The following is a 27,407-nucleotide window of genomic DNA, read 5'->3' on the forward strand; positions in this document are numbered from 1 at the left end:
GGATGGTCTCGATCTCCTGACCTTGTTATCTGCCCGTCTCAGCCTCCCAAAGTGCTGGGATTACAGGCTTGAGCCACCGCGCCCAGCCTCTAAGTAAATATTTTTACAGTTAACACCTACTCATCTTTACTGTGCTACAAAGATTCAAACTAAGCTATGATGGAAAATTTTAAAAAACACACCTATCACAATGGCTAAAATAAAAAATAGTGGTAATCCCCCTAGAAACTGTAATAGGTATGTATGATATATCATTGTGGGGTTAATTATATTTCCCTAGTGGTTAATGATGTTGAACATCTTTCCTCGTGCTTGTTTGCCATCTGAATGCCCTATTTGGGTGAAATGCCTCTTCATGTCTTTTGCCTGTTTTCTAATTAAATTCTATTTTTTAAATATTGAGTTTTTAGAGTGAGTGAATGAGTGTTTTGAGACAGGGTCTCGCTTGCTGAGGCTGGAGTGCAGTGGCGCAATCTCAGCTCACTGCAACCTCCCACCCATCTGCCAGGGTCAAGCAATCCTCCCACCTCAGCTTCCTGAGTAACTGGGACTACAGGTGTGAGCCAGTACACTCAGCTAATTTTTAAATAATTTTTAAATGTTTCATAGAGATGGGGTTTCACCATGTCGCCCAGGCTGGTCTTGAAACTCCTGAGCTCAGGTGATCCTCCCACCTTGGCCTCCCAAAGTGCTGGGATTACAGGAGAGAGCCACCTCGCCTGTCTGAGAGTTTTTTTTTTTTTTTTTTTTTTTTTTTTTAATGTATTCTAGATGCAAGTCCTTTATGGGATGTGTAATTTGCAAATATTTCTTCAGTCTGTAATTTGCTCTTTTAACACAATTCACAGTGTCTTTTGCAGAGCAAAGATTTTTAGCTTGGTGAAGCCTAATTGATCACTTTTTCCTTATGTGAATTGCCCTTTTGAGATCAAGTCTAAGAACTCTTCTCCTGGTCCTAGGCTGCAAGATTTTTTTTTTTTTTTTTTTTTTTAGATGGATTCTCGCTGTTGCCCAGGCTGGAGTGCAGTGGCGTGATTTCGGCTCACTGCAAGCTCCGCCTCCCAGGTTCACGCCATTCTCCTGCCTCAGCCTCCAGAGTAGCTGGGACTACACGCCTGGCTAATTTTTTGTATTTTTTAGTAGAGATGGGGTATCACTGTGTTAGCCAGGATGGTCTCGATCTCCTGACCTCATGATCCGCCCGCCTCGGCCTCCCAAAGTGCTGGGATTACAGGCATCAGCCACTGTGCCCGGCCTGATGTTTTTTTTTTTTCTAAAAGTTTTCTCTGATGTTTTATGTTTGACATTTACATCTGTGGTTTGGTTAGTGTTGATTTTTGTATGAGGTGCAAGCTTTAGGTTGAGGTTCATCTCTTGGCCTATGGATGTCCAGTTGTTCCATAACCATTTCTTGAGAGGCTTTTCCTTCTCCTTTGAATTGTTTTTGCACCTTTGTCAAAAATCAGGTGGGCATATTTGTGTAGGTCTCTCTCTGGGTTTTCTGTTCTCTTTCATTGATCTACTGTGTCTGTCCCTCTAGGACTCCATTGTCTTGCTACTGTAGCCTTAACATTGGGAAGAAGGCTTCCTCCCACTTTATTCTTTTTCAAAAAATTCTTGGCTATTCTAAGACATTTCCCTTTCCATATAAATTTTAGAATAAGCCCATTTATGTCTTCAAAAAAAATCTTGCTGATATTTTTTATAGGAATTGTGTTAAACCTACAGATCAATTTTGGGCAAATTTATCTCTTAATTATGTTGGGTCTTCCAATTTGTGAACATAGTATGTCTCTGCTTTGATGCCTTTCAATAGCATCTTACGATTTTCAGCATAGAGGACCTCTGCCTTTTAAAAGATCTTACTTGTAAATCAGTTGGTTAATTCTGAAACATTTAATATGCACTTAGTACGTGCTAGTACCATGCTTGGTGCTAGAAATACAAAAATGAAATACAAAGCTTTGAGAAGCCAGAAGGACAGAGTTTGAGAAGAGCATGTTGTCTGAACTGGTATTTTAGCTAATAAAAGTAGAAAAAACTTCCCCCTCCAAAACAATACAATTACAGTGAAATTGGAAATTGCCTAATATTTATTATTACTAAAAGAATCACTAGATAGAACATGTTTTAGAGTACAGTCTTTGGAAGAAGGCAGATGTGAGTTTGCAACTTAGCTCAGACTGGTCATTTGACTTTGGGCCAGTTGCTTAAGCTTTAGAAGCCTCATTTAAAATATCTGTAGAGTAGGATGAGAATATACTGAGCTCTGAGGGTTGTTGTAAAGATTGAAGAAAACATTTGTGAAACAGTACAAAGCACGGCACATGTCGAGTGCCCTGGTACAATACAATACAGTTATTGTTATTATTAGTTTCATCTCACATAAGGGCTAAGGAAAAAAAAAGACAGGGTAGAAGTGGATAATGGTCAAACCTGGGGTGTGGGGATGGGGGAAAAACAGGGAAATTGAAATCAAAGGGTGATTATTATAGGATAACACAGGAATTAGATCTTCAAAGAGTCTAGGAGTCTGTCTTTCTTTAGAAGTCTGTTTTCACATGGAGAACAGTAGGGACAGTTAGTCTAAATTTTTAATTCCACTCTGCCTGGCTTTTTCCTACTACATATAGTCGTTAGGCCCAAGAAGTCATTAAAGTGTATAATAAGGTTATTAAATTGACTAACTGCAGCTGCTGAAGCAATTTTCCTAGGAAATCCATATGATTCTAGGTAAGGGGCTGTGGAACTGTCCTCTGTGGCTGACAGCCTGTCAACATTCCTTTGAAGGATGGCAGGCAATGTCATGAGGGATGCGTCTAATTAAGAGATTAGAGGTGAACCTTGGCTTCCTGGGTGTGCTATTTGTAGCTGAGAGTATGGGGAAACTTCACTAATTCCTACTAATTGCAGAGTGGGGGAGGAGGAGACCCATGTGAATTATAGAATATTTTAAAATAAATGTACTTTTATTACTTTCGAGTACATATTTTAGCTCCAACTAGGCTAACAAATTGTTGCCTGGTACAAGTCTTAGGGGACTAAGTTATTGAAGCTATCAGAAGGATTTTCAATTATTTCTATGTAAATAGGTGCTTCTGGGTTCTTTAGGGTGCTAGAAAACAGTTTGTTCTACCAGATCTTAAACATTGCTCTTGTATCCTTATGCTGTTAATTGGCACATCCTTAGAGGAAGGGCTTTGTTAAATAAAATAAACTTTAGACCAGCTGCTAAATAACTTACCATTAATTCATGGAGCCCAAGAATCCAAGTAGATGAGGTTTTAATTTCAAGTGAAGTTTGATTTTCCTTTCCTGAAGGCAGTTTGTTTATTCCTGCAGGCATTAATTTATTCATTAAATGATACTAATGGAATGCATTGGATGTATCAGGCATTCAAGTCTTACAAGACAGCCTAAGCTGCCCTACAGGAGCTTAGCATCTGCTAGAGGAGGCCTACAGGTAATTACAATACAGCACAGTAGGACATGGTGAGTAGGGACTATGCCCAAGGCAATCCCAGAGACGTTAGGGGCTCAGAGGAGGGTCAAATAAGTCAGACTGGGTGAATCCGAGAAGGGTTGCCAGAAAAAGTGGGGACCAAGTTGCATTTGAAGAATGAATTGGAGTTGGCAAAAAACAGTAGAAGAAAAGAGAAGATTAAAAAAAAAGAGAGAGAGAAGATAAAAAAAAAAAAGAGAGAAGATTAAAAACAAACAAACAAACAAACAAACAAAAAAACGGGCAGTAGGGTGGCTTAGCAGTCCAGGCAGAGAGAACAGCTTGGTCGAAGGCTGAAAGTGTGAAGTGGCGTGTTGCTTAGGGGGACCTATGCTTAGCCTTTGAAAATAAGCAGAGTGAAAATCATGAAAGGCTGTATTGTGCTAGTTTAGGAGTTTGAACTTGAAGGTTATGGGGCAGCCTTTGAAGGATTTTCAGCAGGAAAGCAACATCATCAGATACGTGTTTTGGAGCCATTCTTGTCTTCATGTGGGGAATGCACTGGATATGGGTCCAGATATAAATTAGCAGTTCTTGCATTAATGTTGGGCTAGAGGTCCTTAAACCAAGGCAGTAGCAGAGGGAATAGTTGTGAGTGGTTCCAAGGAGAATGACTCTGAAGGACTTGGTCTGTGTGGATTTGGGGAATGAGTCAAACAGAGGGGTCTGGGAGAACTGGATTTCTAGCTGGGGTTGGTGGGAGATGCTCTTCACTGAGAAGGGGAGCAGGATGATGTGGGAAGGGTATGGGCACGGCGTGCTCAAGGGACTTTTAGGTGGATCAGGCTAGAGGCTGGATCCATGGGAGAGGTGCCTGGACTGGGATGGAGCTTTGGGTGGGGACCATCAGCCCATGCGAGGAGGTTGAATGTGTTTGGATGAGGTCACCCTAGAATTGCAATAGTGTGCAAAGAACAATGGCCTGGGATGGCACTCAGGCACAGAAACATTTCAGGGAGCGGAGAAGAAGAAGTTTGCCATCCACAAGAGAATAGTGATATTTAGCACTCCAAGTTAAGTATTTTCAGGATTGAAAAAATATGTGGAGTCTTAGTGCTGCAATGAATTTTGAGTGTGCATTTAAAATTTTAAGAGACACACACGCATACACAGTGACAAGAGATGGAGGTGAAAAGCATAGACCAAGAGCAAAGTATCTGGATTTTTGCTTCTGTTTCCATCCCTGGGCAGAATCTGCTTTATCACACTGTGATTAGGGAATATTATGGATACTTTGGTTTAAAAATGGTCTTTTAGTCCCTCTTGTAATTTAGAATATGCTTTTAAGAAATGATGGTTGCCTCTTAATGCACATGAAAAAAAAAAATAAAGAAATAGAGAAGAAGAAATAATGGCCAGGGCACAGTGGCTCATACCTGTAATCCCAGCACTTTGGGAGGCTGAGGCAGGAGTGTTGCTTGAGCCTAGGAGTTTGGAATCAGCCTTGGCAACATAACGAGACCCTGTCTCTACAAAAAATTAAAAAATTAGCTGGGCATAGTGGCACCCGCCTATAGTCCAGCTACTGGGGGTGAGATTGGCTAAGGTAGGAGGATCATTTTAGCCCTGGAGCTTGAGGCTGCAGTGAGCCAAGATCGTACCACTGCACTCCAGTCTGGGTGACAGAGTGAGACCCTATCTCAAAAATCAGAAAAAAGAAAAGAAATAATGGCCAAAGAGCATCACTATAGGGTTATCTTTTTCCTTTTTTTTTTTTTGAGACGGAATCTTGCTCTGTTGCCAGGCTGGAGTGCAGTGACGCAATCTCGATTCACTGCAACCTCTGCATCCTGGGTTCAAGTGATTCTCCTGCCTCAGCCTCATGAGTAGCTGGGACTACAGGCACGCGCCACCACACCCAGCTAATTTTAGTAGTTTTAGTAGAGATGAGGTTTCACCATGTTGGACAGGATGGTCTCAATCTCTTGACCTTGTGATCCGCCCGCCTTGGCCTCCCAAAGTGCTGGGATTACAGGCGCGAGCCACTGCGCCCGGCCTATTGTTTTAAATTTTACCCCAAGTTTTCTATTCTTATTATCTTTATAAAAGAACAAAATTATCTACTGTACATGACTTTTAATATCCCTAATTTCTATGTATAACACAAAGATTATGAAGATGAAATGATTTAACGTAGGGGAAATGTATTTTAAAAATAGAAAAGTATTATGTAAAAGAAGGTGTTCCTCTTTCTGTTAATAAGTTGTTATTGCTTATTCTCATGTGGCTGGGATGTATGCACAAAGTCAACTTCAACCCTCTTTGCTTACTTTTCCCATGACCTTTGGTATCCTTTCTTTTTCTTCTTTTGAGACAGGGTCTTGCTCTTTTGCCCAGACTGGGGTGCAGGGGCACAATCAAGGCTCACTGCAGCCTTGACCTCCTAGGCTCAAGTGATCCACCCTCCTCAGCCTTCTGAGTAGCTGGGACCACAGGCGTGCACCAGCGCGCCTGACTAATTTTGTAGTTTTTGTAGAGATGGGGTTTCGCCATGTTGCCCAGGCTGGTCTCAAACTCCTGGGCTCAAGAGATCCTTCCAAAGTGCTGGGATTACAGGTGTGAGCTGCCATGCTTGGCCTGGTGCCCTTTCTTATTTGTGTCCTAATAAGCAACTTACCCAGAAGGGCCCATTGTTTCAGTTTGGAGAGATGAAGAAAGTAAGAAATGATCACTTTTTAAATTTGAAAAAAACCTGGACCAATTTTTTATGATTAAAAATTAAAAGTCAGTTTTACAGTATACTTTGTCTTCAGATAACCAGTAAAACTATCCAGAAGTGCTCCCACCTCAGTTTTGCATTATTTAAAAAATTCCGTTACGTGGCAAAAGTGTTTTCTGGATTTGCTCGTGGTGCCTGATTCATTAACTTTACTTCTTGTTTTTTAAAGTATTACAAGTACCACATTGGTTAAAGCTCATTTCAGTTTTGTTTTAGTGCAGTCATTTGCTCAGTTCTTTCCAGTCCTACTTGCACTTCTGAAGGATAATTCTTTGTTTATGATGCCATTACAGGAATTTGTAAGTGTCTGGGTTCGAGATCCTAGGATTCAGAAGGAGGACTTCTGGCATTCTTACATTGACTATGAGATATGTATTCATGTAAGTATGAAGTCAGTAGAAATAGTAATTTTGAGGGACTTTTATGGGATACATTTTATGGGATAAAGTTGACACTTGTAAAAGTTTTTCTGATTCAAAAAACTGAATTTGAATGATTACAATTAATGCTTTTATCTTACATGAACTAGTAAGATGGTTCCTAAAGTTGAAAAATTACTTATTTGAATCCCTTATTGTTCCTTTGTTAATATTAATATTTTAATGTTTATTGCCTTCACATACGAAGATGCGCATGCATCTAAAATGCACGGGTAAAGAGTACTTGTAGCTCATTAATGGCACTTCTTATGATCTGCTATAGCATATTTCTGAATCATATGATGCCTGATAACCTTCAAGTTTGAGAGGATATAGAGTTCTTTGGAAAAAGAGATGTGTGGTGTTTTATATATAGAATCAGAAGGTGGGAAATGGATATGTGCAATTATTGTGATTAATTTGTCTAGAATCTGAGTAATTAATGTAACTAGAAATGACGTGCCTTGCGTGGATCCTACTGTGTTACAATCTCTTGAACAATGTTGTGTGGTGTGTGGCCTTCTGTGACCATCTTAAATAAGGGTACGTAAACTTTTTCTGTAAAGGTAGTAAATATCTTCAGTTTGTGGGCCATACAGTTTCTATCGAGACTACTTATTTCTGCTGTTGCAGGTGAAAAGCAGCCACAGACAGTGCATAAATGAATAAGCATAATTGTATTCCAATAAAACTTTATGTGCAAAGACAGGTCTCAGACTAGATTTGGCCCTCAGGCTATAGTTTATTGGCCCCAGTTTTGAGGACAATACTTTTTGCCTCTAAATCAGATGCATATCAGATGCAAACTAAATTAGTTCAATTGGGGAGCATAGAAGCTGACCCAGATTGTATCCGTGACTTCATAGCACAAGTGAAGTAAAATGTAACCATTATTTAATCTTCCCATGATAAATAGCTAACTTGGTATATTGGACACCCAAACACCAGCCATAGAACTTTTCTTTTTTTAAATTCTCCTTTCTTCCCTTTTTTCTCTGAAGTTTCCCCAACTTCAAAAAATAAAAGGAAAACCCAGAATTGCTTTTTTGATTGTGTTGTAAAGCCATTCCAGGATACGCCATGGATTTTGATTCTGTTTTGGTTTTATTCATAAGCTCACACTGGAGTTGCATTCTGTGTGGAAAATTATGACTATATAAGAATAAGCATTTGAAGTAAAATGAAATATTTTTAGTTGCCTTCTAACTTTCTCCAAAAAAATTGTGCGTCCTTATCACGCACTTCATGATAGGCATGAAATTTAATTATTCCCAGGAGTGAATGGAAGTATAGATTTTTCTCTGCTCTATAAATAGCCTGATGTAAATTCAGAAATCTCCATCTGGAGCCAGAAATGATGGGTTCCACAAATAGTATTTGATGGTGTCCTGGCACTTCTCTGAAACGCTAATAAATTGACAATGGCTAAGCCTTGGCTTGGTGGACAGCAAAAACAAGCAAATAGATTTAGAGGAACTTAATCAGTTAGTGATCTCAGTATCCTCTAATCTTGAAGAGACTTCCACCTGTCATACAATTAAATGTGGATGGCAGAGCCAGGGAGTGCTGGTTGGCTTCTCTTAGTTGTTAACCCATAGAGCTTTGAGGTAGAGAAGCTGGTCTTACAACTTGTTTAAATTAACCTCAAGGAAGATGATGTCACGCAACTCTGGGATCTTAACGTTTACTTGGAATTTTAAACTAGTAGACCCTAGAGCTGGGTAGCCATCGTAAATACTCCCCTGAACCTGCCCTGCAAATGAAGGACTTATGGGTGGACCTCAGTCTGGTGTAGGTACCAGGTGGATTTTTAGATATTGATAGCCCTGGTGGTTGTGAGCAGAGAAATTAAAGGGAGTTTAAATGGACCCAGCCTGTGTCTGAGATGTCAGGAATCCCTGTAGTGGTCAGGGATTCTTTAGGGAGAGGGTACTGGGAAGATACCTGCTCAAGCCTCGTTAGGGCACTAGTTCTGGTATAACATGGTCTGCAAACCTAGTCCCCAAAGAGCACATTAGAGTGAGGCCCTGGTGTGCTCTAAGTCCACCCACAGAATGTTATTTGCCACAAACTCCTTCCAGGGGGTTTTGCTGCCATATTGTTAAAGATAACGGGATTTAGACCAGTGGCTGCCTTGGGGGTGAGCCTCTTAACCTGTCTACATTCTGAAGTTTTTTGAACTTTACAAAGTGTAAGAATACCAGGAACCATGTCATATATTTCATGAGAACAGTTTAAGAGCTAATGCACATAATTACTTAGATTTCCCAAGGAAAACAATCGCTGGGCATATGAAGTGGTAGAATAATAATTTTTGAAATAGTACTCATCTTGGGGGTAAAAAATTGTTTCTCATTTAGATTAGAAAATCGGATTTTGAAATACAAAGAATAGAGATACTCATATTTTCAAAAACCAGGAGAAACAAATATTTTGCTAGGTTTTACTCAAAGGAGAATATTTACTCTCGTCTTACATTTACCCAAAGGAGAAGCATTGTGGCTGAGCTTAGCATGGGGACGCCATCGGTGGCTTTTTCCAAGTCTGCCTTAGGGTATCTGGAAGGAAAACAACACTTAGTAACTAATGGTAATATTAATAGACAACATTGGCCAAGTGCTTATTATCAATCCTCACAACCACCCTATGAATTAGATATGTACTAGTTCATCCCATTTTAGCACTCAGGAAACTGAAGTTTGAGTGACTTGCCCTGTAGCAGAACCAGGACTGGAAATCCGGTCGGCCTGTCCTCCATGCCAGATGCTTATCCCCCACGCACTACAGCCGTTCTCTGGCTTGGATGGACATACTCTGTCTCACATACAGTAGAGAAGGGAAGGCTGTTCTCTAGTTTAAAAGTGATTTCAGGATTCCTGGTGATTTGTGTGATCTGCAGGGTGGCCATGTCAAGGAGATGAAGATTTCTGCAATGTCTCATAAAGGGTCGTGAGGAGGTGTCTCTAAGCCCCAGAGGCTCCTCCAGCTTACGTGGATGGTGGTAAAATGCAACGGATGAACCGGAGCTCCTACCTGTCATTTATATGTTAGGATTTATTTTTTATTATTTATTCTTGAAAGCAGTGCTCATAGGTGAGTAGGAGGCTCCTTCAGGATGCAGGCAGTGGCCAGGTCATACCTCGCCCTGGGGCAACACTGCTTATTTCCATCATCCCGGCTGTCTTCAGGACTGTTATCTTCCTGGGTTATATGCAAGATTTCAGAGTACTGGCATAAATATAAATATATGTTTCATGGTTTAAATCCTATTTAGAATGAATATTGGGATCATATTGTGAATTATAGATACAAGAAATGCATTTTTTTTTTCCTCAGGTGAGACTCATTTTTCTACTTTTTCTGTACAGACTAATAGCATGTGTTTTACAATGAAAACATCCTGTGTACGAAGAAGATATAGAGAATTCGTGTGGCTGAGGCAAAGACTCCAAAGTAATGCGTTGCTGGTGTAAGTGATTTAGAGTATATTGAGGAGACTTTGTCATTATATTGAATATTTGAAATTGATGTTCATTAAGATTTATAAGATATGAAGGATTTTTATAGGCTTTTGCCTTGATTACAATATTTATGTTTAGTTTTTTAGCTACTGCATCTGAATTTAAAATTTATCACTTAAATTTTACCAACTTTGATAGGTATAGGCCATGAAAGGCCTCAGAAATGTTTAAAGACGGGTTTTTCTTTAAGCTGACTTCCGCATATCCTTATTATATAACTATATAATGTGTAATCATAATTATAGAATAATTGTGTGATAATAATCATCATACGTAATTTGCCTTCACTTTGAGGGATTTCTGTAACAGAAGCACCTTGAATTAATCATCTAAAAACATTTTTTTTTCTTTCTCCTAAGACAACTTCCAGAACTTCCATCTAAAAACCTATTTTTCAACATGAACAATCGCCAGCATGTGGATCAGCGTCGCCAGGGTCTGGAAGATTTCCTCAGAAAGTGAGTGTCCAGACACTTCTGTGGCCAGACAAGGGGTGTGAGCAAGCGCTTTGCAAGAGCTGCATGGTGGCACGGGGAAGAATGTTCCTGTTTCTGAAATGCGAATAATCTGCACTAGAGCGAAACCCACTGGTCCATTTCCTATATTAGAGCACCATCTTGTGGCTCACATCATCTGGTACATATTTGGGACCAGGTCTTCCAGGAAGAAAACAATGAACGAATTCAATTAGATAACAAATACATGGTCCTTTAAGCTGTCAGGCAGATCCAAATTACATGGGAGTTTAGCTGACAAAAGTAAAAATTTGCCAGGAAACAAATATGCCTACTTATCAAAAGGTGCTTCTTAAAAACTGCCTTTGTTTACAATGCTTAGAATTTACAGACCAAAATCAGTTCAATAATGGGCTGCTAATATCCTTCTGGGTTCCTCTAATGGTTTAATGCTGATCTTTGAAGGGAATGTTTATAAAGGAGTATTTGGTGGCGTGTGAACAGTCTCAGTGAGTTATTAACTCTGGATTACTCTGTGATGGTGGGCATTGCAGTTAAAGCTGCCTGAGTTCACACTACCAGTGATTCCCCCCCCCCGCCCCTCCCCGGCTACTCTTTGGAATGCTGGAATACCCAGAATGCTAGAGGCCATATAGCACACTGATTTACACCCAGACTCCGAGGCCAGGCTAGCTGGTTTCAGACCCTCACTCTGCCACTTACTAGCTGGGGGCTTGGGCAGATCATTTACCTTCTCTGCCTGTGTCTTCCCGTCTATAAAATGGGGTAATCACAGTACCTACCTCATAGGGTTGTTGAGAAGATAGATGAGTTAGGTGTCTGGCATGCAGTGTGTGCTGTCTTCATGTTGGCTGTTAGTATCTTAATGTACTTAGACATGAGACAGCTTGTGCTTTCCTAATTTCCAATTTGGTAGATAAGGAAATAGGCTGAGTCATGTGACTGCTAGTTAGTGACAGGACCCAATCTCCTGAACTGTTTCTTTTTCTAGTAGTTTCAGGATCTGAAGTCATCTCCTTTGGGGTTCACTAAATAGGACCTTAGAGCTAGCCTGAAATAATATATTGCCTCCTCCCCATTTGGCTCTCTCATAAAGGGTTTGGATATTAAGTATGCACATTAATATTAATATTTATTTCTATTAGATTGACTTAGTGCCTTTCCTTTGAAGGTGTCCTAGAGACATACAGAAAGATCCAAGATTATAAATTGAGGGAGAGTGGGCAAATGAAGAGAAGCCAGAGGATTAAACATGGCAAGAGACCAGAAGAACAGATTAGCAGAGCCAAGTCCTCCAAAAACATTTCATTGTATTTTTGGGGGATATCACAGGCATGGCAGAACAGAGACCTGGCCAAGTTTTTCCTGCCCTTTCCCCTAGAGGAGGCCTCTGATTTTAATTGTTGTCTCTATGAGGCCAAGGTGGCTGATGGCCTCTCCCTTGAGATGTGGTCCCCGCCACACAATTCTACAGAGTTGCCTGTCACTCTAGTGTAGATGTTGTCCTGGGGGAGCTGTGGCAGCTTGTCTTCTATAGGGAAGTCTTATTTCAGGTCAGAAGACAGCACATGCCTCTGAATTATATAGCTAGTTAAGTGCAGGGTATATGTTTTTGACGAGGAATTACTTCGTTGTTTTGAACACAACCTTTCTATCCACAGTTGATCTACCCAAATTAATGACCTTGTGAGTGTCATTCAGCCATAGTGGGGTTATGCTTGTGCCAGGTTATTTTTGCATAGTGCATGGTTTGACTGTTTGCTGGTTGTATTTGATGCAGATGTCATAGTAGAAAGTGTCCTGGTTCAGGAACTCAAGGAGCTGAGTTCTAGGTCTCCCATAATCATGATTCCTGGTTTTTTTTTGTAGCTGTATATGAGCCTTGGAGCAGTCACTTCATTCCTTTTAAGCCTTTGTTTGCTATAGAGTGGGGTAATATTACCCACCCATAGCCAACCTCACTGAGTGGTTGTGTCCTACAGATGAAAAGGACTTGAAAAAACCTCCAAAAACCATGCAGCGATCCTTCATTCAACAGAGGTTTATTAAGTGAATGCTTAATCCTGTGTGCTGCGGACATAGGACTGCACAGAATGAACAAGTCCTTGTCCTCCTGACACCTCCATTCTAGTGGGGAGCACTGTGTACATACAGGGCTACGGCTAGATTCATTAACGCTGAATCTGGATTGGCATCCGACTGGGTTGTCAAATCATGGAGTTGGCAGGGGGTTCTCTTGTGATACCATTTGTTCCACTGTGGTATGTGAACATTTGCCTACAAGTTAATATTTCACTTTAAAAATGAAAGCTGGTGCTTCTACACAGCCTAAACCTGAAGGAAGTGAGGAGTCAAATACCACAGGGCTGGCTTCAGGCCTGACCTGAGCTCTGCGGCCCCTGCTGACCCTCCCCAGCCTCCCTTCTGTGTCCTTCAGATCTGTGCTTGCCTGGGTTGTGTAAGGCAGCACCCTCGACGTCTTTGCCCCTGGTGCGCTCTACCCTCACCCAACCCAGGTCCACTTTAGGAAACTAGATATGATGTATACCTCGGCACTGTGTCTTGGCCCCAGTCTGACATCCTCTGAACCCGCATTGGTTACCTGTTAAGTAGGGCCAGCCATCAATAGCCTGTACCTTGTTCGTAGAGGAATTTTAGAAACCACAGCATTAAAACATGGAAACATGCTTGTATTGTAGGTTTTTAGCATGTATTTTTAAAGCCTGGTTTTCATGTAAGTTTTGAAGTTATGAACCAGAAGCACTAAATATGTTCAAACCTTTTGAAACCACAATGTCTTTGTATATGTGTATATATACCTATTTTTCTTTAAGGTCATTTGTGAAATGATACATATTTAATAAGAAAGTACTGATCTTTGTAGAGGAATTAGAAAATTGTTTCTTTGACTAGGTGCCAAATAAGAATAATTTCTACCATTTATTGAACACTTTCTATGTGTTTGGCATTTTACATGTTTTAGTCTCAGTATTTACAAAAATCTTAGGAGTTGGATATTATCTCAGTTTTATAGATAAAGAAATTATAGGAAAGGTGGATGTACTATATGAATCTCAGGACCTGGCAAATTTAAAATTAGCAGTACTTTTAAATGCTGGCTAAATTTGGTATGATAGTGAGATTTTTCAAATATACTCATTTTTTTTCAGTCTTAACTATAATCTCCCTTTTGTATTCTTGCCCCTGAGTAATTATAAACGTAAAGTAACTTCTAATAGTTACAAAAAGTAAGTTATAGGCTAAAAAATATAAACTCAGTAAGTCTCCAACTATGGAAAATGGAATTCCTACTAATTTTTAGGTTTGAATGGGATTTTCAGTTTAGGTTTGAACAGATTTATTCATGAGTGGGAGCTGCTTTCCTTCTTTACTGAATTCATCCCATTAATACAACTACATTTACCCTACAGTTTAGACTTTCATGTCATGGTTTTGTATTTCTTCAAATATTAAGGAATATTAAAGTTTTTTTACAAAAGGCTAGTGTTGAACCATGACAGCTAGTTTTACACACACACGATTTTTATGTCTTTGTATTCAATAGAGGGCACCACAGCACAGATCATGAATGTCTTCAATGAAGATTTGTAGGTTTTATTTTTTCTTATAGTAAGAGCTAAACAGGCTGAGTTAATTTTTTTTCCTACATCAAACTGCTAATCTTCCATGTACTATACAGATGTGTATATATATCATTGTATTGGGTTCAGTAGACCCAGGACATCCTTAGTTAGGATGAAATGATTTTGCATAGCTATATATTGTTCTTAGCTAAACCATCATATAAATACATCTAATAAAATCATGTTGAGGAAAACTGTGCTTTTCAACTGTGTCCAATTTAGGGAAAAAAACAGATTTTGCTTTGTTTAGTCTAAAATTGTTATGGGGAAAGGAATAAATTCTGATTTGCACTATAAATATCTTTTTAGAAATTATTTTAAAATCCTAGAGGCTATTTTTCATTCCTTTTATAAAGATTTGAAAATCATATACTTTTTAAATGGAGGTTTCTACAAATGACATTTTATTGACTGTTTTACAAAGTACTCTTTATATTAGGTTTGAAATTGATTTTCTGCTATTAGGTTTGTTTGTGGAAAATATGGCACAAACATGACTAAGGAAAAAATAAGATTTAATATTATGATGGTGGCAGTCACAGCCCTCTCTGATAGTAAGCCAAATAGTACTCAGAATAAATTAATTATGCTCACCTAACCAGATGGGAAAACACTCTCAAAAATTTTCATTTTAAATTTCAGAATGAACTATCTGACTATAAAATAAAAAGCATATAAATACATTTAAAAATTATTTTTGCTTATTTAAAACTCATACTCATGGAGTATGGTGGCATGAATTTAGCCAGAGAAACAGAGGAGATTCCAAAGACCAAAACGGTCTAGCCGACTGACTGGTTTGAACTCTAGGCCTGGGGAAGTGTTCAGATGTCCCCTCCTCAGCCACATCTTTCTCCCTCTTTGGAATTGTGAGCTGGGTGAGCCTGGCTCCTTCTCTTTTCATCTGTGTGTCCTCCAGATGGCAGTATTGAGCAGAAAAAGAAAACACTGGGAAATAATGAGTCTAATGTACAGTAAAATTGGAAATTGAATTATAGCTCAAGAAAAAGGACAGTAGCCTTGAGGTCCCGATCAACCTGGACTCTGATCACTTTTGTTTGCTGTACCCATGTGTTAAGTTACTAGCAAGTTAATAACAACACGTGAGCGGTTCAAGGCTCAGTAGAATTGCTTCAGACATGAAATAAAGCTAAAATGAATTTGTGTCCAGTATCATTGGCATTAGTGCTCATTACTTTTGTGGTGTAATGCCTCAAACCATCTAAAATCAATTTTAAAGATTACCCATTATTTTATAAAGAAAATAAAACACATTTCTAACAGAAACAAAGCTGTGAGTACAATCCCATGAACAGTTCCTTGTACTGATGGCAGGCAGGAAACCGCTGACAGAGGCCACAGGAAACAGTCTGCTCACTTCGCAGACTTCACGATCCAAGTTCATATTAATGGATTGTTGTCTATAACTCTTCTCTTAATCTGAAGTATTTAAAACCAGAATGGTAAACATTTGTAAATGTAGAAAATAAATCTCAAAGAGTACAGAGGGATTTACTACTTAGCTACTTGTACTTGGTGAATTAATCATTATCATGTGACATGGTCATCTTCTGGGAGGACCCAGGAGTGAGGACACAGGGAAAAGGAAGGATTTAGCTGTTTTGCTTGAGGTTTTGCCTTTTAAAAAGCACAAAGGTTTTACTTTTCCTTCTAATAGACCAGTAAAGAATATTTTCTCAAACTGTAAACCTGCTGAAGCAAAGGGGACAGCTAGATTTTGGTTTTAATACTGTGCATTTTTAGGCATTTTTGCCTTTGTTGAGAAATAATTTATTTTGTAGAAAAGGACTTATTATAATGGCCTTGGATTTTCACTAAACTGATATTAATGGCCAAAAGAGATTTACTTTCCTTATTACTTGTTTAAACAAGCAGAATATAAGGTAAGGTTCATTTGGTCTGAAATACATGATCTATTTTTCACAGATCGTTATACTGGAAATATCTTATGTTGAACAAAACTCTACTTGGTTTTAGTGTTTTAGTTTTGTCCCCTATATCCGGTCTTAGTGTCTCCTCTTACATAACTATTGAACTATTATTCGTAGAGACTAAATTATCATATGTCAACATCTTTGCTAAAAGATAAATCAGTTTTTATTTAAATATAAAGGTATACTTTGATTTGATTTCATATTCTAAGATGTGCATTTCAGAGAAAACACATTCACTGATATGAATTTGAGCATCTATAGATTTTGCTACAGGATAGTTTTTAATCTTCCATGTAGTCCTGATGCCCTGGTTGAAATCTGTTCTGTCTTTGTAAACTTTGATCTTGAATGTGGGAAGAGCAGTATGTACTCATCACAACCTTATCATATTTTAATTATATATATGGTAAAGTTGGCTGGGATCAATTTTATTTGGTTGCTCATTTTGACAACACACAGATTCAGTGCTCCTAAAGATTTTGGAGAAATTTATAGTTAACCTTAAGTATTAAAAAAAAGCCATCTCTCTCATGAGCTGTTGTAAACATGCACTTAAGTATATAACTATACTTGTAAAGTTTTAAAATGTAAAATATGCTGAGAATTGTATCGACTTCTTCATACAATTTTTAATAGTAGTTGAAAGTTTTGATGTTTCATGACAGCCTATCTCATAAAGATCACTGAGTTGACATGCTGTTGGCAGTAAATTTTTTAAAGTAGAATAAATTTCTATGACTATTTAAGCAAAATATTTCCATAATTAATCCACATGGTAATAACAGATGGGTAAATTGAAGAAATGTCCTTGAAGTTATTCTTTTAACAGATGTTCTTAACTATTAGCTTCATGTTTTTACCCACCTAAATTTCCAAATAATTGAATAAAAGTTAACATATGCTTTCCTCCCCTTAATGGGCAGAGCCCATAATTGATACAAAGTTTACCACAGGAGAGAAATTACCTTCAGTGGTACATTTTCTAATGTTTTTCTTTCTTCTACCCTATCACTGACCATCCTGTTCACCAATTATTTTTCCTTTTTTTCTATTTTAATACAGAGTCCTACAGAATGCACTTTTGCTTTCAGATAGCAGCCTTCACCTCTTCTTACAGAGCCATCTGAATTCAGAAGACATTGAGGCGTGTGTTTCTGGGCAGACTAAGTATTCTGTGGAAGAAGCAATTCACAAGTTTGCCTTGATGAACAGACGTTTCCCTGAAGAAGATGAAGAAGGAAAAAAAGAAAATGATATAGATTATGATTCAGAAAGGTATTTCCTTGCATTTTGATTTAATGTATATGTATTTATGTAACACATAGTGCACATATGCATGTGTATAGATATATATACACACTTCACTTTTTTGTTGATGTAATACTAAGATAATGAAAAAATTAATTGACTGAGATTTTATTGAGCTGTGACAGCTCATCATAGTAGTCTTCACACACACCTCCACACTGAATTAATGAATGCAGTAGAAATTCAATTATTTGCATTCTGATTATGTGACTTTCATTTAGTCAGACTTGAATTATTCGCGTTTAAATTATCTAGCTAAAAAAATATCCAACTGCACTCCAAATGGCTAATTAAAAGTCCAAATTTCCTGTCTCTCTTTGTGACTGGAGATAATTAAAGTTCTCCTCTGTTACTCAGGCTTTGAGTGTGTTGTGAAAACCAATTTCCTCTTTTTATTATTTTCCCCCTCTCTTCTTTTCCAGTTCATCCTCTGGGCTTGGACACAGTAGTGATGACAGCAGTTCACATGGATGTAAAGTAAATACAGCTCCGCAGGAATCCTGAAAAATAATTCTAATGTTACTATCTTAGGAATAGCAAATTATGTCCAGTCATAGAGAAGAAAGCTTCGTAATAATACATTCTTACCTAAAGCTCACTGTCATGATGTTAGGTATTTAAATTCTTAAAGCTGTTGGTTGTTTATTAGTGGTATTTTTATGTTGTCTTATTTTAGGTAGGCTTCTGTGTAAAGCTAAAAATCCTGTGAATGCAATACTATCCTTTACAGGCAGGCATTATTGGTAAACAAGATCTTGCCCTCAAATGAAATGACTTACATGCTTTAAAAAACCTAGTTGGTTTTATTGAATTTAAAAAGATAGGCAACTAAGTAGCATTTAAAATCAAGATAGAGCATTCCTTCTTGTATCAGTGGGGCAGTGTTACCGTAAACAGTAAACACGGTGTATATGTTGTTAACCCCTATCAAGAGTAACATTGTAGACCAGACTGCCTCTCTCAGACTTGTGGCTGATATTTTGTGGATACCTCCTGTGCACTGGCAAAACACTATACGCTTTTGGGTGTTCGACTGAAATATTTTAAGAGTATTTAACCTTTCCAGTATTCTGTTTCACGCTTAGATGGAAATGTATCTTATGAATAGAGACATATTAAAATAATGTTTACATCTTAGAAAAAACATAGATAGTGCTAGTAATATTACTTATAATTCCAGTATATAGATTCAGAAATACATTTTCATTGTCCAAAATCAGCTTCAACAAATGGTTTCTGGAGACAAATCATTTTTTTCATTATCATTGCATAATTAGAACTACAGGTTAATGATTTATTTTTTGACTAAATGTGCAATTTCTTATCACTAGATAACTTTCAGTATCAGTGGTGGTTACTTACTACTTAAATCAGAGGAAGGATTTTATAAAAATAATAAATTTAATTTTACCAATAAATATTCCCATAATTTAGAAAAGGATGTCAACTTGCTAATTTCAGAAATAATTATTCATTTTTTAAAAACCCCTTCTTTTAAAGCATCTACTTGAAGATTGGTATAATTTTCATAAAATGTCTTTTTTTTTAGTGTCCCAAAGATATCTTGGATAAACTATTTTGAACTTCAGATTTCAGATGAGGCAACATTTTCTTGAGATAATTAGCCAAATTTCTTCCATGTTGAATGGCACAAAATATTTCTGTGAAACTAACAGGAAGATATTTTCAGATAACTAGGATAACTTGTTGCCTTGTCACCCAGCCTAATTGAAGAGTGGCAGAAGCTACTACAAAAAGCAACCTTTTCATTTTCACTAGGAGTTTAAAAGCTATTGTATTATTAAAAAGTCTTTACAATGCTTGTTTCAAAGAACCAACAGAAAAAAAAGCTAACAAAACTAAGAACTAACATTTAAAAAATTAAATTTAGAATGATTTCTCTAATTTGTCCTTTTTTTCTTTGGTCTAAAACATTATTAAATTTTTGTAAATATTTTGATTTAATGTGTCTTAGATCCTCATTATTTTAATACAGGAAAAGAAAAAGATTTAGTAATTTCTTTTTTTTAAAATTATACTTTATGTTCTAGGATACATGTGCACAAGATTTAGTAATTTCTTACCATGCTAATATGTAAAGTTTATGCCATCCAGGCATTTAAGAGCGATCCTCATCCCTTCAGCAATATGTATTTGAGTTCACACTATTTCTGTTTTACAGCAGTTTTGAAAAACACATACTATGCCACCAATTGTCATATTATTTTTAGATGATGTAACATAACCATCAAAATTAATATTAATGCCTAATATTTAGTATGTAAATGTCATGAGATCATTTTTACATTAAACGGGAAAAAAAATCAACTTTGCCAGATCACTTATTTTATACAAGAGACTATATTCTGCCTTAGACCAAAACTCAGTGTTTTTTATTTTTTATGAGGAAATTTGGTAAAACATGGTTTAATATTAACTATAGTTGTACATATTTGAGGCATTTAGCCTTGGTTCAGTTGTTTCAGTGTCCACACTCTGGCTTCTTAAAACTGGTTTCTTGCAGCCGAGATATTTAGATGAACTTCAGTTTCCGGTGGTTTTCTTGCTTTGTCTCTTATTTTTCCCTGGCATATTTTTTATAAAGCTTTCTTTAGGGAAAAGAAAATAATTACTGATGTAACTAACATGAATAGATGTTTATTTAACACTATTTTTAATATGACTTAAATATAAATAATTCTAATCCTGGATTCTTTATGGTTACAATACAGCAAAACTGCATTTTCCCTGGCTAATTCTGAAAGGGTAAACTATTCACCTATAAAGCCAACTTACGTGTTTTGTTGTAGAACTAGATTTATATATAACCCAAAGGTGTCAACAGTGAACGTCAACAACCTGTTACTGAGGCTTCTTATAAAGTCTCACTTAGAAGAAAGTTACTTAATTCTAGTTAAGATTTCAAGTTTTAAAAATTACTAGGGACAAGTATTTATTCTTAAGCAGATACTATTCCTTAAGATGTTAAGTATCTTGCCAGTTTTTCAAACCTAGTCCACATTTCATTGAATAATTAAATACAAACAAGTGATATGCAGTATAAAGTAAAAGAACAAAATTTCTTTTATGACAATTAAGAAGTTAAACAAATTCATTTAGCCTGGCTACAATCACCGTTATATCCAACAGTAAACTAGATGCTGTTTTGAATTTGGTTTGTATTTTTTGGATGCCTTAAGGATTCATTATTATTGAGCTACTGTGGTACAAAAAAGGTTTTCAGTATTTGAGCTATAAAAGACGACCCCTTTTCATTGGAAGCCTCAACATTTTAAAACAAAAATAACAAAGCTTATTGTTTCTAAATAGTCTTCCTCTTAATATTTAAATTATTTAGCTGGTATCCTATGAATACAAAGCAACATCTTTTCAATGAAGGAAACAATTTATTTCAGTACAATTTTGTGTTTCTGTTTGGAATACAGACCTTTTCTTAGTTTATTATATATAAACACATTTTCAAATACAAAATACTGTCGGAAATTAGTTACTGCAATTTGACATTCAAAGCATAGAACTTTCTTTGCAAATAAAGGTCATAAGAAATTAATAATTTTAAGAGTGGAGTTCAAAAATTTCAGAAGGATGTAAATAAGCAACATTCTTTAACATTAAAAAACCCCAAAACATTAAGCTACAATTTCGCGCGCTAAAGACACTATGCAAATGGCCACCTCCCGCCCGGGCCACTCCGCCGGCGGCGGCGACTGGCGGCAGGTAGCTAGCCAGCCGGCCTCGGTCCGGTAACCCATGGCAACCGCCCTGGTAACCCATGGCAACTGCGCGGCGGAAAGAAAAAAAAAGAACCCTGGTGGAGGGGGGGCGGCGGGCGGTGAATGGGAACAACGACCGCAAAGAGACAGCGATTTACCGCGCGGGCCTGCGGCTCCCGACCGCACCAGCTGCAGACTGGCCCGCGAGGCCCCTTCCCGTGCTACCGTGATGACTGGCTTCTGGGGAAAAGAGCAATAAGCAGAAAGCGCTCGTGCAGAGGGGCTCCGGGCGGTGCGCTTGGTGTGGGAGGCTGCCTTGAACGCCGATGACCCTCCGGGCCTCCGCGTGTCCCGGCTTCCAGGGCCCCGCCAGGCTGGAGAGTGAGCGTGGAGCAGGCCCTGCCGCCCGGGGACTGGGTGAGGGGCGGCCGCGCCGTGGCCGGGGCTGGACCCCAGGCTTTGTTCTGCAGACGCTGGAGCCCGGCTGGAGGAGGGGCGACACCGTGCTGCTCCGGCCCCGTGGGGCCCAGCTCCCGAGGGTCCCCGCGAGCGGACGCGGTGGCGCCGGGCAAACTCTACGCGCCCTAAATTTTGTCATCTGCACACGCATCGCACACATTAGTTAACCCCTTTCTCTTCTAGGTCCCCAAGAGCCTAACCTGCCCGGCGGGCGCGCGGCTGCGTTAACCTGCCCCCTCCCGTCTGGAGAGGGAGGGGACAGTCGCGCCTGGTGGTAAGACTGGGCTACTGGGGAAGGAGTGCGTGTCTCCAGGTTCAGAAACGCGCCTGGGTCAGGGTGCTCTGTGTGTGTGTGTGGGGGGGCGTGGGGGGGGTGACACAAGTTTTCAACCTGCTTTAGGCTGAGGCCCTGTAAGCGGGACTGTGTTCTAGTCCCCGGAAAAAGCGCGCGGCCTTTGACACACCAGGTGCCAGGCCGCCGGAGGACAGAAGGGGGCGCTGCCGGGCCAGTGCGGAGGCTGCAGCCGCCCTCTGCAGAATGCACCCTTGGTTGGGTCTGGCGAGCTGCCCGCGTAGTAGAGTAGTGTTAGGGCTCCCAAGTAGAAAGAACCTGCGCCCTACGTAGGTGTCGGTTGTTCTTAAGAGCATCATTTGGTCGCTGGTGTATTCGCAGAACCCCTAGCCCACAATAAGGTGGTTCAGGAAACGCAACCAGAACCGGTTCCATTCCGTACCCAGCAACTACGTGCAACTACAGTGCATACAAGTCCACACATCCAGGTCAAGTTTTAACTAGCTGTGATTCCAGGTACATTGTGATGTTATAAAAAGGAAAAGATTTGGCCGGGCGCGGTGGCTCAAGCCTGTAATCCCAGCACTTTGGGAGGCCGAGACGGGCGGATCACGAGGTCAGGAAATCGAGACCATCCTGGCTAACACGGTGAAACCCGTCTCTACTAAAATAAAAAAAAAATTAGCCGGGCGAGGTGGCGGGCGCCTGTACTCCCAGCTACTCGGGAGGCTGAGGCAGGAGAATGGCGTGAACCCGGGAGGCGGGGCTTGCAGTGAGCTGAGATCCGGCCACTGCACTCCAGCCTGGGCAACAGAGCCAGACTCCGTCTCAAAAAAAAAAAAAAAAAAAAAAAAAAAAAAAGGAAAAGATTTGGCCTGGATGATTATGAGGTCCTCAATTAGACCACTCTCTGTAGGTGTGTTACAGTGACAAATCCAAATAGCAAAGCCATCTGGAATATCTTTTTTTTTTTTTTTTTTTTTTTGGAGGCAAAGGCCTATGCAAATATAATATGCACACGCTTCTGAAAGGTGACTAGATCGACAGTGTTTAAGATATCCAATATTTTTACTGGTAGACAAGGGAAGCTAGCTATGTAGAAAATCCTATTTTAATCCTTTCATAAAGATAGAATCTTAGATCTTAGGGAAACTTGGCTTCTTTTCACAAATATGCACATTCTGGGTTCCACTGCGTATAGAGGACCCGGTACTGGGAGCATGTGCTATTAGAGGTAAAACACAGGTGCTGACCTGCCCTGGGATCCGTGCAGTACAATCCCAGCTCTCTGCATAGCAGTGTACTGGGAGCCCTGTGCTTTCGTTTAATTTTTTTTTTTAAACAAAAGCAATTACAGAAAAGTGCAAATTTAATGTGTGACATTTAACATTTTGCCGTGGCAGGCAGCCTCCACTTAAATGGGGCCTTTCTGCAGAACAACAGGAGCCAAAAGGCCTTGTGTCATGGAGTAATGTAAGACACAATCTGGGCTGCAAACGCACAATGAATCGGGAAGGATTTATGTAATTAATTGACCAGTCTTAACCTGTTATCGTGATGTAAGGAATTTGGAACTCATTAATTTGGGCTCTGACAGATTTCATATTAGAGCTGGCAAATATGGATTGAGCCTCTTATTCTTGTAGCAGCTGGAATTTCCATGACAGTGAGGCTTAGTGAAGAAGACCTATTGCCGGAGTCAAACTGCCTCTTGCTAATCAGTAGCCCTGCTCTGTATTAAAGGGATAATGAAAGAAAAAAAAAAAGGAAAAAGCATGTTACCTAGGTGGGGGAGTGGAAGGGACTTGTGTTCATTCTGCTAGTATGTGGGTTGAGCTCAAGCATTTGTAGCTGAACCAAACATTAATTGCAATCATAGAGTTAGGTGATTTCTCAATACCTTGAGAGAAGAGAAGGTAGAATGGTGTCAGGGTCAGGTTTGATATTATCCAAGTTAAAGAGGGATTAAAAGACAGAGCCTCTGAATGTCATCTGTGTGCACATAGAGACTGTATGAAGAAGGAGATAGAAGTCTTACGAGGGGCAAATGGGAGTTTTTTTGGTAATGTCATATTCACAAATGAGCAGTTCAGAGCCCTGAAGGAGAGACTGCCTTTCTCAGGAGCCACTTCCTGACTCCTGGTGGGAGCGCCCTAGTGGACCCCTTGAAACCCAGAACTCACATAATGAGCATTTAGTTGATAATTTAATCAGTGTCCTCTTCAAATTTTATGATGTTTACTGAATCACCCATTTGGAAATGTCCAGTTTCTTCTTTGAGATTGTAAATAAACTCAGTAAAAGTTTAACTTTCATTTTTTTCCATCCTTGACAATCAGAAAATTGCTAGGTTCAAAAAAGGTCCCAGACATTAAACAAAATGGTTTTTTTTCCCTTCACAATAGTCTTCCCTTACTGCTGTACTATGTGATAAGGTTAATATAACAACTGCCATAAGGATCATTAATACAGGGAGATAAGCAAAGTTGCATGCTGGAAACATTTGCAGGGTATCATTTGCCTTTTCTGCTGATAAAGAAGCCTTCAGTAACAAATACAGATCACAGGCACTGAATATTTAACTTTTGAGACAGAAATTCCAATTGATCTTTCCTAATATGTTATTATTCATAAATACTTTTTAAAGTTGGGTACTGACTGCTCTCAAAATATGATTTTAAAAAATTTGTATGTTACCTACCTTTTAAAGTTTACAATCAAACAATTTACTTTTTAATATGACAAATATTTATAACTTGCAAAAACAAAGATTTCCATGCCCCTCTCTTCATTCTTATTTTTCTTTTTTGAAAATTGTCTTAATTTCAACCAAATTCCAAAGTAAAGAATTTCCCTTTTAGTTAGTGATAATGGGATTTGATCTATCAATGAAGTGCGCAGTATAAGGATTTGTTTTTTATTATCTTGTTAACAAGTGATTTCTTTAGTTTTGGCTCCATTTAAATGAATGCATAAAGATAAATGCTAGAAATTTGCATCACTATATTAATGTTATCCTTCACACTGAGAGCAAAAAGGGAGCCAGTATTTGTTATTGGTAGTAGTATTTCAGTGAGAAGGCAATGAGGATAAACAATTGATACCAGCAAGACTTGGCTAACTAGTATAAACCATGACAAGGGCGATTAATAGTGTATATAAACACACTTCAAGTTTGTATACATGATCTCAGCTCTCACCTAGCGATTTCTTAGTATTTTTTTAAAGGGTGATTTGTAAGTTGGCAGTTACAAGGCTATCAACTCATGTGCTGTGTGTACTGTTTATATATTAGAGGTATGGAATAGACATACTGAAGTGTGATTTACCGGAGAGAGTGTTGATTTGGAAGGATGTCTGGTGAATCAGGTTGTGGCTCTGTGGCTGGCACGTACCCAAAGGCAGTTCCCAACCTCTCTGGACCTCAATTTCCTCCTCAGTACAATAAAAAGACTGGATACAGAACTTTCTAAAGGTGTTCCCTATAGCGCTAGTTCTGAAGAATGCTAATTAAAAAAAAAAAAAGCAGGATGGAGGTTTCCATGGCCAGTTACGTTTTGGACACGTTGGGCTAAATAAAGTTTAATATTAATTTTTCTGCAGGACTTCTCAGTGACTTTCATATGGTAATATTCACTGTGACGCCAGGGCAGTGGCTCACACCTGTAATCCTAGCACTCTGGGAGGCCGAAGCAGGTGGATCGCTGGAGGCTAGGAGTTTGAGACCAGCCTGGGTAAGGTGGCAAAAACCGATCTCTACAAAGAAAAAAAAATTAGCCGGGTATGGTGGCACATGCTTATGGTCCCAGCTACTTGGAGGGCTGAGGTGGGAGGATCGCCAGAGCCTGGGAGGTCAAGGCTGCAGTGAGCCGTGATCATGGCACTGCACTCCCACCTGGGCAACAGAGCAAGACCCTCAAGAAAAAAAAAATTCACTGTGAATCTTTAAGTGTGTGTGTGTGTGTGTGTGTGTGTATGCGTCTGTGTGTAGGGGTACCGTGCACAGTTTTCCTAAACTGATTCGAAAACAAGGGTGAACAGTGATCCCTTGAATCTATAGTTCTTTGGATTCCTTCTGAAAATGATTAAGGGGCACTTGCATTCACCCTAGGTGTTCTTGAAGCCAGGGTGCAAGGAACATGTGGATATCACTAAATGAGAACGATTCCCCTTCAGAGAAGAGGTTCTACAGAGAGGCAGGGAGTATGGTACTAAGTTTGTTTGTTTATTTATTTTTGAGACAGGGTCTTGCTCTGTTGCCCAGGCTGGAGTGTGGTGGCACAATCGTGGTTCACTGCAGCCTCCACCTCCCAGTCTCAAGCCATCCTCCCACCTCAGCCTCCCGAGTAGCTGGGACTGCAGGTGTACACCACCATGCCTGGCTAATTTTTAAAATATTTTTGGTAGAAACAGGGTTTTGCCATGTTGCCAAGGCTGGTCTCAAACTCCTGAGGCGATCATGCTGGGATTACAGGCGTGAGCCACCTTGCCTGGCCTCTCAAACTTAAAAGCCTCTGTTTCTCTCTCTCTTCTCACCCCACCAGATGCTCCTTGACTTATGACAGTATGTCATACTATCATGTAATAGTAAACCTATGGTAAATTGAAAATATTATAAATCAAAATGCATTCGATATATCTAACCTACTGAACATCCTAGCTTAGCTTACCTTAAACATATTCAGAACATTTACTTTAGCCTACAGTTGGGCAAGAACATCTAACCCAAAGTCTATTTTATAATCTAGTGTTGAATACCTCATGTAATTTATTGAATATGATATCGAAAGTGAGAAAGAGCATGGTTGTATGTGAACTTGAAGTACAATTTCTACTGAATGTATATTGCTATCATGTCATTGTAAGTCAAAAAGTCATGAATCAAACCACCCTAGGTTGGGGATCATATGCAGTCATGCATTGCTTAACAATGCGGACATGTTCTGAGAAATGTGTCATTAAGCAATTTTGTTGTGTGAACATCACAGAGTTTACTTACACAAACCTAGATGGCATAGCCTACTAAACACTCTGGCCACAGCCTAGTGCTCCTAGGCTGCAAACCTGTACAGCAGGTAACTGTACTGAACACTGTAGGCAGTTGTAACACAATGGTGAATATATGTGGTCTAAACATAGAAAAGGTACAGTAAAAATACTGTATAAAAGATAAAAAATGGTACACCTGTAGAGGGCAGCTCCATGATACTCATGGGACAACAGTCGCACATGCAGTCTGTTGTTGACTGAGATGTTAAAACTATGCAGCACATAACAACGTATCTCTCTCTATCCCATTCCTCTTCAGATTCTTTTCAAACTCCTGACTTTAGCCTCTTTCTTATTTTCCAGACCCAGCCCACACTGGCTCTTGTCTC

At 39.1% G+C, this 27,407-nt stretch overlaps 1 protein-coding gene and 1 long non-coding RNA gene across 3 annotated transcripts in view; one reads left to right on the forward strand and one right to left on the reverse strand.

The window, feature by feature from the left end:
• The window catches only part of SNX10 (sorting nexin 10), a 197,447-nt gene extending 177,943 nt beyond the window's left edge, over positions 1 to 19,504 (forward strand). Inside the window, exons 1-6 of one of the 2 annotated variants that reach the window (XM_050785466.1) lie at positions 3,301 to 3,463; positions 6,515 to 6,601; positions 10,009 to 10,109; positions 10,521 to 10,619; positions 17,299 to 17,511; positions 17,967 to 19,504. In XM_050785466.1, coding sequence (XP_050641423.1) covers positions 3,362 to 3,463; positions 6,515 to 6,601; positions 10,009 to 10,109; positions 10,521 to 10,619; positions 17,299 to 17,511; positions 17,967 to 18,048 — 684 coding nt within the window. In that variant the 5' untranslated portion in view covers positions 3,301 to 3,361 and the 3' untranslated portion in view covers positions 18,049 to 19,504. Of the gene's footprint in view, positions 1 to 3,300; positions 3,464 to 6,514; positions 6,602 to 10,008; positions 10,110 to 10,520; positions 10,620 to 17,298; positions 17,512 to 17,966 lie in introns of those variants that run through there. The other variant, XM_050785465.1, reaches the window with a different exon arrangement.
• LOC126951402 (uncharacterized) lies at positions 17,497 to 21,802 on the reverse strand. The gene is made up of 2 exons (XR_007724451.1): positions 21,465 to 21,802; positions 17,497 to 18,044 (listed from the first exon to the last, which is right to left on the reverse strand). It is a non-coding gene; the product is annotated as an uncharacterized LOC126951402 (long non-coding RNA).
• Between the last annotated feature and the right edge of the window lie 5,605 nt (positions 21,803 to 27,407).

Source organism: Macaca thibetana, chromosome 3, assembly GCF_024542745.1.
Source record: "Macaca thibetana thibetana isolate TM-01 chromosome 3, ASM2454274v1, whole genome shotgun sequence".
Lineage (NCBI taxonomy): Eukaryota > Metazoa > Chordata > Mammalia > Primates > Cercopithecidae > Macaca > Macaca thibetana.